Here is a 13,039-nt window from a genome sequence, read left to right as displayed (position 1 = left end):
CTGTCAGCAATGGGTTTTACTTTAACATTTCACTTATTACATGCCTGTTTGACTAAATTAAGCAGCCTCAGCCAAGATAAGTCTTGCTTTCTAGCATCTCAGTTTCAGTTATTATTATCTGCCAGTCCAAAGCAATAATTTATCTGTGTTCTTTCAGCTCCAAAATACTAGTTGTGCAGCCAAAAATACAAATAACACTACAACTACTGTGCTTATTTCAGAGCATGTGGATTTTTTTTTTTTTTCTTAACTAAGAGATGGACCACCCTGCTTTCATGGCACAGAACACTGTTTACATTGCAATACTTGACTGTGTAATACATCTGGCATTTTTGGGCAGGATTCCTGAGCTAGTGGCCAGAAGCCCTTAAGTAATGATTTAAGGATGGAAAAAAAAATCATACAACTGACTTAACAGTGCTCATTTCTACTTTGCTGCACTTAGCTTTTGCTTACTGACTTAAAAGCAGAAATGCATCATACTGGTAAACAAGAGAAGGCTGTTTCTTTTAATTTATCTCGCTGTTAGTGAATGAAGACTGTATTGCAGTTTAAGGGCTCAGTTCCAGCTTCAGGTATATGGGTGTACAACACTGCACATGTGCCTTAAAAATATCAGCTTTTCCTGCACACGAGCAAAATACAGATGTTTCAAATACACAATGATTACTTGTATATTTGAAGCTGGAATTAAGCTCAGTACAATTCTCTGAAGGAGCACTGCCTTTGGAGAAAGAGTCGGGTTATGGTTCTGCTCATTCCCTTACCTCTTCTATATTTTGCTCAAGCACTGGAATAACTAAGTTTTCCAAAACCAAGAAGTTAAAGCCAAGACATTCATTCTAAAACCCAAAATTTAAATCTCCATACACCAAAACATCTATATGGTCAGCAGTTTCCATAATGGGCTTTTTACGTCATGAAACTACTGCTTCTGCCAAATTCAGGCTGTTTATAGCAACTGAGATGATACTGAATGAAAATAACAGAGAAAAACCAGTAACAAGTACATTGGATTTATAGATACTAAGCTAAGATTAGAGAGCAAAACCAGGAAATTAAGAAAAATAGAATTTATTTTCAAATTCTGAATTCAAAGTTACTCCTCACAACTCCACACCATCTATTTCTAGTGCAATGTACAATGAAAAAATACTCCATGTCAAAGTCACTCAATTAGCAGGAAGGGTAAACATAGCTTACTGCATCCAGTATTCATTGGTCATATTTAGCATACTGTAAATGGATAATAAAATTGGATATACCACATTAGAGAGGAGCAAAATATCTTCCTGTTCACCTGGATTCATGGACACTGAAAGAAAGTGGCCATTGTAAGATAGCATACATTTTCAGTGCAGAAATCATGCTTCAAAGCACTGAGTTTTCTGTTGGGAGGCACCACCTTGGGAATCTGTTGCCACAGTAAAGCATCAACAGCAAAAATACTGATACAGTTTCTCCAAGTTACAATGAAAATCATGTACCTTTATCTTTCTGAAATCTGACAGGGTACTATACTTCTGGCTGTAGAACTGTCACAGCCTTTAAGAAGTTTTATTGATTTCTTCAGGTTTTCCCAGGTAGAGTGACTCACAAACACAAATGGGGAAAGACCTCCTGCATAATAGAAAGCAGGAGAGATCAGAGAAATGAAAAGAGAACTAAAGGCATATTGAAGATAAAAAAGGATGATTGACAAAATATATACCTATAACTATACAGTAGACACAAAGAAAAATGAACTTCTTTGTAAAATTCTGCACTTTAGCTCCTGCTGAGCTCCAAAAAGAGCAGCTAGAACCATGTGTATCCATGTCATCATCTGCAGAGAGAAAAAGCACTGTCAAAGGCTGGAAGACTGAACTATATTCTATATACAGGAGAAAATGTCTGACAAGGAACAGCCCCACAAGGTCTACAGCCAAAACACTGTTTTCACCAATCAGAATATTCTTAAAAAGCTAGCTATGGGCAGAAAACTTTACAAGCATGGTTTTACCTGAGTGGTCATAGGTTGAAGAGCATAATTCACTGTTAAGCTAAAAGGATTGTACATAAAAGTCCATGAGTAGCAAAACAAGAACATGTTCTATTAGACACCGAAAGGAAAGCAGCTGCAGGCACTTTAAAACTAGCATCCTAGTGGACACAGCTCCAACAGGTCATAGGGAGGTCAGCTTTGAAGGAGAAATCCAAATGAAATATAAACATGGCATTGTGAAAACCAGACAACTCTCCTATAGCTTTGTCCAGCCAGTACTAATCTAGGCATCAACTGTGGTGCATAATCTAAACAAAGAGATCAGTTGGTTGATACATCTGGAAGCTGTCATATTTTGGAGCCTCCTAACGGTTATGTGTAGCTGAAACATCCACTTGCATGCAACAGCCTTTGAATTTGTTGAGTGATCAAGAACTGTTACATGCACAAGCTACATAGTATCACTACTTTCCGAGGGAACCACCACAAATACTATTTAATAACAGGGCTTGGACCATCTCTTCCCACGGAAAAAGAAATAAATCATGAAAATGCATGGAGTCCGGGTGAGGAGCTAAAATTTTCCTTAATGCAGTCTCTGTTGAAAGTTAAGTATGAATAGTCATGGCTTTTGGAGTTCATTCTTGTCTGAACCCAGTGTCTGCAGAGGAATAATGAGAAAGGAAGGCCCATTCTCATGAAAAAAAAACAAAAAAAACAACAGTCCACTTAGCAGGTAACAGGAGCTGGTGTAGACCTCAGACTACTCATGCCACCTCCACATAGCACCACAATAATAGCACGAGACAGGTCTACAGCTGAGGTAGCTCTTCCACTTGCCAACGTTCTCCCTGTTCCTGCTCAGTGGGGACCAACAATAATGAACTGTTGCCTTCAGCTGCTCTATATCGCTCCAGGATTTCTATGCTGAAATTTCCCAGCTCTCCTGAACTACAGAAATGACTTCACACCCTGTTCACAAGCAGCAAAATCCCCAGAGTGCAAGATGACACTCAAAGCTCAGAAGACAGGAAAGGGGAATGGCGCAGCCAAGGCCCTGCCCTGTTTAAATACACATTTCAACAGGGAAGGGAACAGACCCTTCCAAACAAGGATCTGCAGGACATATTCTGCCAGGGACATTGGCAACAGTGTGTTAAGTTTGGAAATAATAATGAAGACTAATTTTCTGCAGCCTTGAGTAAATTAAATGCCTCTAAAGTCTGAAAGGCAGGAGGCACCCCGCAAACGTCCACTTACACCTTAGGAGGGGGTGCCAGCTCTACAGGAGATCCTCCCCTTGCCCTTCTGAGAAAGGGGGGCACCCTGGTAGTCTGCTGTGGCTTTGTACATGGGTAAGGCCTAGCTATATATTTAGCGAGTTCAGAACTTCATCCTTTCCCCTATCAATGACCAAAGGATGGTCACATTAATACCTTCATTAAAACTCTTACAGATGAAATAGAGGAATTTCAAACACAAAAGCTGTTTTATGTATGAGCTTTCCAGCAAGAAGCACCAACTCTGAGCAGTAATATGGACACCTGTCAAACTGGAACTTAACAGAGACCCACAGTGATTTTTAAGTTAATAGCAGGCCCTTGAGAGATGATAATCAAACACTTGTATAACTAAAACCTCTGAACATCTTTTCTTAAAAACTTTCAATATACAGGAACAGCGGGTGTTCAAGTGCACATGAATGTAACACCCACTATCCTCATGTTTTTATCCACAAACATCAAGTAAAGCTTAAGTATTAGAAGTTGATGTTATTTTCAAACCAGAAGCATGGACTCAAATAGTCTTACGTTTTGACCAGTAAATGTTAAAAAGAGCATGCTGCCCAGATGATTGTTCTACAGCCATCACATGGAAACACCACTGCTACTTTTCAATTTCAGAAACCAATTACTAAATAATCATACTTATCTGAAATGAAACAGGACTTGGAATTTTCCAGATAAACACCTTTCAACAAACTTTCAATACGCACTATGGAATACAGCACAGCGCAAGACAGTATTCAGAGATAACTAAGCTCTTATGTCACCTGATCCAGATGAACCTAATGGATCTGGTGATGTGATCAAACCTTTCAGACTGTCACACAGCCTACCAACACCCCACCTCAGATTCATCAACAGGGTAACTTCTGCTCTTCTGCCATCTACATTGCATCAATGTGGTGATGCAGGTGCAAGCACGTCTAAAACAGTACTACTCCTCTGCTCTGTACAAATCATTGCTGTACTGGGAGTGAGGAATTATATTCAACTGTATTCAAACCAAACGCTACTCCATCCCAGTCACATAAATTTGTCTCCTTGAAACAACAAATTCACACAATTTGTTCCTTTACTATACTTCTTTGCTTCTACAAAGAGTACTAGTGTAAAGTTAACTGATGCCTTAGGCAGAACGTAAGGATAACTTTCCCCTCCACCTGCACTTGATGTTGCTGGGTTAAGCAAACTGAGAATCTATGGAAATAATACAGTTCCTGCATCACTCGCACACTTTCCTCATTTTCAACTCATGCTGATGTTGCACAGGTAGATTAATGTACTTTAAAATGGGTTAGCCATAAATACTATAGTAGAGTAACTTGATTTTTGCCCTTTTAGAGTGAAACACTGCTACACATAGCTCAAATCTTCACTTACAAACTGTTTTTGCTGTGCACACTCAGACCTAATTCACTTACAATTAGAACACATTCACTGTGTTCCAAGTACCAAACCTGAACTATGTGGCTACTGCAGCACTGTGTTCCCTGCAGGATGTCCTATCCCTACCTGTATCATCCATTCTCTTCCCTCAAACTGTCATAAAGAAGGGGCTCTGCATATTAGAGCTTCATGAAGAGGACTACTTACAGAGAGAAAGGTTTGATGGAGCTACAGCTAGTGCAGAAAGTTCAGAAATCAAGAAAGGAAGGAAGGAAGACCATGATCCTCAACCTCTTAGAGAAGAAAAAGTAATAACGAAAGTGAGGGGAAAAATACAATAGAGGCATGAAATGAATTATCAATGAACAAGACTAGAAAATCTCTCCCCTTATGAGCTGCTCCAATTAATGCTATTCAAAGCATTGTAGTAGCCAAATTTCAAGCTCCATTTAACAGAACCTTCTCTGGAGCCACAAAACTACCTTCCTTCAGAAGCAGAGGCTGTGAATTTATGTGTGACTCCTGTTCACACACGGGATCTTAGAGCGCTTGTTGCACTGGTAGCAAAAACCATAACCAGTTATGGGCATGATTTCGTTTCCATCCAAAGTACTTTCTAGTTATGAATGGACGTTTCTAAAAGCACATCTGTGTCCAACAGAATACAGTCACAGAGGAAATCAATGCAAAGCCCTTTTTCCCTCTCAAGGGCGTATGATGTATAAGGATGCTAAACAGTCTCCACAACTCTAGCATGCACAGAAACCCACACAAAGCAGTTCAACTCAAGCTGAATGGCTGTGGATAACAGAACTGCCACTAAAATGCCAGTCCAGAATTTGTTTGCGAAAGCAACTAAAACAAGCATCCGTCAGCAGCAAGATATGCGCATGGGGATGGCAGACCTGCTGATGGGCTGAGGGGAGAAAGCTATGTCCCAGTCAAAGATGCCAGAGACCTGGACTACAAGACTGATGCAAGGCCTGAGGTCATATGGTGGGACACAGACTAATAAATGAAGTGCTCTGAAGAGCAGCCAGAGGATGACTGTGGGCTTCTTTTCTACGGGGGGGGGGGGGAAGGGGGAGGTGGTTTTGTTTTAACAAATAAATAAATTTTTAAAAAGCTACTCTACAACACTTAATGTCAAGAAACAAGCTGAGAGGAAAGCCAATTTGATATCAGAACGCACAGAGAACGGCATGAGTGCTGGCATAAATCCTGAAGGTGAAACACTACAGGAAAACTGAAAAAAAAAAGATGATTTGGAGATATGTTTTTCTTTTTCTCTCTTTGAAAGTTTATCTACCCAGTGGGTTTCTAAACTTCTTATGTAAATATTTCAGCTATAATAGCTTCAAGCCCAGACTACTAATCATTTACCTTGGAATGTGCATGGCCTTAAAAACTTAAACTTCGCTTCACTATTTTTAATTAATTGTTTTATGGTTTTAAAGAAACCGTTTACTTCCTGCAAACTTGCACTGTATTATGTTCCATGTTCTATGGTATTCAGAAATACACCACAGAAAATCAGCCTCTTTATGTAAATACTGCCAATTTATTCAGCAGTAAGAACTGTAAAAAGCTTCAGCAGCAAATCAAAACTGTTACTTTCAGTTGTGTACCAGTGGACATACTGGAAAACCAGGTAATGAGGCCCCTCAAGGCTTGAGGGGTGAACTACACACTGGGCAAAAACTGGCTAGGGAGTCAGGCCCAAAGAGTGGTGGTGAATGGAGATAAATCCACTGTGCAGCTGGTCATAAGTGGTGTTTCCCAGGGCTCACAGTACTGGGGCCAGTTCTGTTTAATATCTTGCTCAGTGATCTGGACGAGGGCATTTAATGCACCAACAGTCAGTCTGCAGATGACATCCAGCTGGGCAGAAGTGTTGGCTTGTTTGAGGACAGGAAAGTTCTACAGAGGGATCTGGACAGGCTGGGTCAATGGGATGAGGCCAACTGTATGAGGTTCAGCTGGGCTACACGCCAGATCCTGCACTTCTCAGTCACAACCACCTCATGCAGCACAAGAGGCTTGAGGAGGAGTAGATGGAAAGCTGCCTGTTGGTAAAGGACCTGGGAAAGTTGGACCTGCTGAATGAGTCAGCCATGTGCCCGCTGACCAGCACATCCTCGTTTGTATTGGTAATAGTATGGCCAGCAGGGCTGGGGCAGTGATCACCTCCCTGTACGTGGCTGCACCTGGAATCCTGTGTTCAGTTCTGGGCCCCTCACTACAAGAAAGACATTGAGGTGCTGGAGCTGGTCCAGAGAAGGACAACAAAACAGCTGAATGGTCTGGAGCACAAGTCTGATGGGGAATGGCTGAGGGAACTGGGGGTGTTTACTTTGGCAAAAAGGAGGCTGAAGGGAGCCCTTATCACTCTCCACAAGTACCTAAAAGGAGGCTGTAGTGAGGTAGATCTAAGTCTCCTCTCCCAGCTGACAAGGACAAGAGCAAACAGCCTCAAGTTGCACCAGGGGAGGTTTAGATTGGATATTAGAAAAAACTTAGCCACTGGGAAGGTTGTCAATCATTGGAACAGGCTGCCCAAGGAAGTAGTGGAGTCACCATCCCTGAAGGTATTTAAAAGATGTGTAGATGTGGTGCTTAGGGACATGGTTTAGTGGTGGACTTGGCACTGCTAGACTAACAGTTGAAGCTGATGATCCTAAACGCCTTTTCCAACCTAAACGACTTTCCAATTCTATATTTGGCCAACATTGCCTCAAACTCTCAGGAAACAAAAGATAAAGGCAAAAATAAGACAGGGTCCCTTAGTATAATAACCTCCAGAGTGCACTTTCATGCTGTTACGAGCAGATGCATACAAACATAGAAAAGTGAGTTTGGTCACTACTTTCCGCTTCCGCGTAGGAAGAAGAGCAATTTCCATACTATCTCTTTCCATGCCTCTTCTTACTTAACTTCTCAATCTGTAGTTCTATCTTTAGTTTAGCAGCAGAAATATGAAACTGCTATTTGTTAGATTTGTGTAACACCTGGCTCATGAGTGGAACATTGACAGTCTCTACCAAGAAAGCACATTCTAGCAAGTTCTTTTGTGTAGACAGTCACTTAGTGCTAGAACAGGAGACTAGAAGTTGAATCAAATCCAGAATACTTTATTTTATCTTAGATAGCTTTTTTTTTTTCAATCTAGAAATGCAAGGGTTTCTAAACGCAGAATTTTAATACTTTTTTTAATGTTATTTAATTCTGACATGAAAATTAAACTCAACGGATGTGAAATTAGAGAGGTCGACTCTGTACAACCAGCTGCGTTATGAATTCATCTTGGCCATAAAAACCTTAGAGATCAATTTCAACCAGATTTTAAACCAGGGACTTTCCCCCTCCTCACTCCATAAAGCAATAATGACATGAGAAGAGGTCAGTGCAGCAACTGAACTAAGCAGCTATTTTGCAAACCTATTTGTCCCTTGAGAACTGCATTTTTTACTGCTGGGCCAGTCATACAGACATCATCAGCAAGTAGTTTCTTGGTATTACAGAGTTACAAAAAGCAGGTGGCATTAATCGGATGGGATCAACCTTCCAAGTAAGAGAACCCCAGTAATATCAGGACAATAAACCTCAGGGAAGCGTGCCGGATGGAACTGCAATTGTGTATTATTTAGAAGACACTTACAGAAAAGCAGGGACAAAACACATATGAGCAAACATTGACAAAAGAAACTTTGATGCAACAACCTCACAAGAACTTAAAAATGTTCACAACCATTTGGATGAGTATATAAGGTATTCAGGACCTAGTGACCAGTACAGACTCTGAATGCTCATCTCTGCCTATAGATGGGATCCTGCACTGCCTGCTCTCTTTCTCAGGGCTGCTAAAAGTAGATCTCATCATATTTCTGGATCCTGGACTGCATGGACCAAAAAAACAGTTCAGTTAGTCACACATTACTTTCCAAAAAAACCCCCAGCACTCACTAAGTGACCCGTGAACCTCATCCTGACCCCAGTATGGCTCTCTTCTGCAAGGGTGGAATCTGGCCATATACGCTCCAATTCATTCAGCACAGACCACCTTCCTAACAGCCGCTAACTTTGTTTGCACTCAGCACTAGCTTTTCCACACTCTTACATACAGAGAGCTATTTAGTAATGATTATTTATGCAGCCTTCCATACTAACTTTTTATAAGCCACATTCTCCTGCAACCGACTTTGACATAAACCCAGCGTAACTACCGCAGCCAAGGAACTCTGTTTTCACATCAACCCAGCTAACGAGCGAATATTATGCTAAGTAAATTTTCCCCCAGGAAAAAAGCAAAAAGAGTGAGAAAACACACCCCAAAAGAAACCCAAACCTCAGGCCCAAAGCCGCGGCCTCCTGGAGCGGTGGTTCTCGGAGACGGGTACCCCGCCAGGCCTGCACCACCACCGCCTGAAGGACACAGGAGCCCGCGCGGGGGGCGCTGGCGACACCGCTTTATAACCCCACACCCCGTGCTTCCGCCCGGGGTGGTGGTGTGCGCTGACAAAGGCAGCCCCGGCCCCCCGCACGTTTCCTCTCTCTTGCCAAGCCTGTCTTCCTCTGCCGGTGTCCTCAGGCTAGGCCCGGAGGGACCACCCCCACCCTGGACACCGCCGGCAGCCACCCCCTTTCTCCTCGGCATCCTGTTTTTCTTCTCTTTTCGGTCCTTTCCCCCTCTTTTTTCTCTTTTACCTGATACAATCGCTCCCCCCCCCCCCCCCCCCCCACCCCCGCCCCCCGAAAGCTGTCCAAACCCAGGACCACACACAGACACCCGCCCCTCCACGCCGTTCTCCTCATCGACCGCCCCCTCCCCTTCGCCGCGGGCACACGCACTCCCAAAATGGCGGAGGGGCGCCTCCGGCAGCGCGCCCGCCTCTCACCGCCCACGGGGACGCTGAGACCGCCGGCCAGCGCCCGCCCGCGCGGAGAAACGGGACAGAGGCGGGGGGCGGCCTGCCCTGCCTTCCCCTCCGCGTAACACACGGGCTGCCGCCGAGGTCTCTCCCCCTCCGGGGGCGGAGAAGTGGTACGCGCCGCCCGGAGCCGCGCGTCGCGGCGCAAAACCCGCCGCAGTCCGACCCCGCCGGCGGCAGCCCCTCCCAGCCCTTGGTTCACGGAGCACGCGGGCCCCGCCGCTCCAGGCGAGCGGACCCGGCCGGGCGTGCGGGGAGGGACGGGGAGGAGGCGGCCGCGGGAAGAGAGGCACTTACCTTCCACCCACAGCTCTTCCACGTTGGTCTCGAGATTAGCTGCCCTTAATCCTACAGCGAAAGCCCCAAAAATCAGGAGGCCGACAACCAAGAACTTCCCGCAGTTTTTCTGAATGTAACAGCCCAGTTTAAATAACAGTCTCTGAAACTTTGCTCGCAGCCACAGCGGCGCTTTCCGTCCTGTCGCCTTCCCCTGCAAGGCAAGAAGAGGTCAGTAGTAGAGGGGCTGAGAGGGGAGAGCCCCCAGTGACCCGCAGCACCCCTGGGACCTAGTACGGAGCGGTCCAGCCGCTGCCCCAGCCGCAGGCCGAGGTGTACCTGCGGGCAGCCGTCCTGGCCCCAGCGCCGTGCTCGGGGCGCGGCGGCGCCCCCGCATCACGTCCCGGCAGCCGCCACCTGCGCTGCCCACCGTGCTCCCCTCTCCCCAGGGCACTGGCCGCGGCGCAGCATCCCGCTGGCGTGAGCCGCGGATCCAGCGCAGGAGCAACCGTTTCCGATAAAACGCAACAGCCACAAAATAAAAAAAGGATGATAAAAGCCCCTTTTCGTGTTCTCTTTAGAGCTCTGAAGGGCGGGGTGGGGAGGGAGACGGGACGGCCGGTGGTGACGGAAAGTTAGCCGGTAGCAGTTTGCTGCCGTTCCCCCATTCCCGGCTCCTAGCAAGGGTTTAATGCTGAGACAGGACCCACGTGGTGAGCAGCACTGTAAGATCAGAAGTAATTCATTTCCATAGAGTTTGGAGACGCTGTGTGATCTGAATTAGGAAGTAGAGCAGCCATCTGTAAGTTACGACAATATTTGTGAACGGAAGAGGGCAGCCACATGGATTTTCTTTTTTTTTTTTCTTTTTTTTTTTTTTCTTCCCCTCTCTCCTCCTCCTTTCCCCTTTCTTACAAAGCCTAGAAATCCGCTCCCTGAAGTTAGACCATCCCCGCAGCAAGGCAGCTTTTCTAGCTTGTTTACTTTGAACATTTTTTGCCAGGGGAGGTCGGCGGCGGGGGCCGTACCTCCGCCCCACCAGGGCCGGTCCGGGCTCCCGGGGCGCTCCGGCACCTCCAGCCCTCCGCGGGAACCGGTGCGACCGGAGTTACGGTGGCAGTTTGTTTACGGCCCTCGCTCCGTCTCCGACCGCCGGGGGAAGGAAACCGCTGCGAGCTTTCACTGCTGAGGGGAGCCCCTCTCCGAGGAAAGTCGCCGGGTCGGCGGAGGGGAACTTCACAAAAGCACAACTTCTGCCAAGAAAGCGGCAGCCCGCCCGCTTTCTCCCCCGTCCCGGCCGGGAGCCGGTGTTGCCGAGGTCGCAGAACTCTACCAGAGGATGCAGAGGAAGCGGAGGGGGAGAGGGAGAGTGGGGCCAGGGGCTAGCCGGGGGGAGGCTGGGAGAGAGCCGGGGTTAGCCAGGGAAATTTAACCAGAAGAGTGCTCCGCAGCACAGGCACGCAGCTGGGCAGGCACAGGCAACCAAGGAAGGAAGGAGGGCACTCTCTCCCGCACTGAAGAGTCACAGACGTCCCTCTCTTTTTTTCCCAGCATTTTATTGGTGGCCGTTTCATTTCCATCTCCTCCTTCCACCCCCGCAAGAAAACACACCACCCCCCTCCTCCCCCGCCGAAAAGCAGCTCTAGCGCTAGCTTGAATCTCTGGAAAAAAGAGTGAGAGATTGAATGCACCTTTGAGATCTGCTCCAAGGCGAAAGCCGCATCGCAGTAGCTCGGCCGCTGCAGATACTCCCGGTCGGGCGCCGGGGCTCGCCGATTCCCTCCGGTCCTTCGCCGCCACCCGCCGCCGCTCCTCGCCGCCCGGCCGGGGTGGCCGCCGCCGCCCGCGCTGCTGCTGATCTCCGGCTCCGACGCGTTACCGGCCGAAGCCATGTTGCCGCCGGCGGGGGGACGGGGGAGCTGCCGCTGGCGCTGCCACGGCGGGCCCCGGGGCCCCGGGGGCGCGGCGGGGCCGCGGGGGGCTGGCGGCGCTACGGGCCGCGGACTGCTGCTGCTGGGGCTGCTGCGGGAGCTGCCGCCGCCGCCGCCGCTGCTGGGGCTGCTGCTGCTGGGGCTGCTGCGGCGCGGCCGCCTCACGCGGGGCGCGGGGCGGCGGCTGCCGCCGCGGCAGCTCCGGCCGAGTCGCTCCCCGCGGCTCCCATTGCCACATCGCGCGCGGACCCCGAGCTGCAGGCGGCCGCTCCCCGCGCCCGGCGAGGGCGGGCGGGCGGGCGGGCGCGACCCCCGGCGCCCCCCGGCTGCCGCCGCCGCGCTTTCCTCCGCTCCCGTTGAAATCGCCTCCTCCGGCCGCCGCTGCCTCCGGGAAGCCGCTGTCCGCGGCGGCTCTCAGCGGCGGGGCGGCGGCGCGGCGGGCCGCGACTGCTGCTGCTGCTGCTGCGATGCCTCGCCGCGCTGCACCATCCTGCCTCAGCGCCGGGGTGCTTCCCGCGGGCCGCGGGGCCGGTGGGGCTCCACAGTCGGCCCCGCCACCGCGGAGGGCAGTCGGCTGCCTGGCGCTCTCCCCCGGTGTGTGCGCGGCAGCACCGAGATGCAGCCCCTCGGCTCAAGAGATGAGATGAAGAAGAAAAAAAGGACTCTCTCCATTTGGATAAAGAGGAGGAGGGGTGGAGGGGGGGGGGGGGGGGGGGGGAGTATGAGAGGAGAGAGAGCGAGAGAGAGGGAGGAAAAAAAAAAAAAAAAAAAAAAAAGCGCTGAAAGCCCGCCCCCGGGGCTGTCAGATGGCTTGGGTTTCTGCGAGGCGATTGGCTCGGGGAGGGCAGAAATTACTCAGCAAACATGACTATTATTAGCTGCTTAGCAACAGCTCACCAAAGTAGAGAGACCACCCAGGCCGGCAACCCTTGTGTGTGCATCTCCAGCTTCAGGGGGAGCCTTAAAGAGATCCAGCCTTCCTTGCATGCAATACTTCCATTAAGGAATGCCTTCCCCCCTTTCTTCTCTCGTTTTCTTTTCAAGAAAGTTTTCTCCCCTCTCTCTCTCTTCTTTTTTTCTCTCTTTTTTTTTTTTTTCCTTTTTTTTTCCTCTCGGGATGCTTGCAGACAAATACAAGCGCGGAACTTTCTCCCTATCGGCGTACAGAAATATATTTTCCCCTTTTAAAAAAAGAGAGGGAAACTGGAGGAAAGCAGCATTAAACGCTTTCTAAAGCCCTTAAAAGAA

General features: G+C 48.3%; 1 protein-coding gene across 5 annotated transcripts in view; it reads right to left on the bottom strand.

Annotated features, from left to right (window-relative positions):
• Nucleotides 1-11,832, bottom strand: part of PTCH1 (patched 1) — a 67,523-nt gene extending 55,691 nt beyond the window's left edge. For 2 of the 5 annotated variants that reach the window (XR_008974553.1, XM_057426428.1), the window contains exons 1-2: nucleotides 11,552-11,831; nucleotides 9,882-10,074 (exon numbers count right to left, since the gene is read on the bottom strand). Coding sequence is in view for 2 of the 5 variants with exons in the window: in XM_057426428.1 (XP_057282411.1) it covers nucleotides 9,882-10,074; nucleotides 11,552-11,752 (394 nt within the window). In the remaining 3 variants the exon portion in view is untranslated. Of the gene's footprint in view, nucleotides 1-8,619; nucleotides 8,937-9,881; nucleotides 10,075-10,199; nucleotides 10,384-11,551 lie in introns of those variants that run through there. The other 3 variants (XR_008974554.1, XM_057426430.1, XM_057426429.1) reach the window with 3 other exon arrangements.
• Nucleotides 11,833-13,039: the final 1,207 nt, after the last annotated feature.

The sequence above is a fragment of the Pezoporus wallicus genome, unplaced genomic scaffold (genome assembly GCF_028554395.1).
Source record: "Pezoporus wallicus isolate ANWC-B61680 ecotype Strahan unplaced genomic scaffold, APGP_CSIRO_Pwel_v1 contig_7162, whole genome shotgun sequence".
Lineage (NCBI taxonomy): Eukaryota > Metazoa > Chordata > Aves > Psittaciformes > Psittacidae > Pezoporus > Pezoporus wallicus.
The sequence above is the reverse complement of the archived record's forward strand: the minus strand, read 5'-3'. Positions and strand labels throughout refer to the sequence as shown.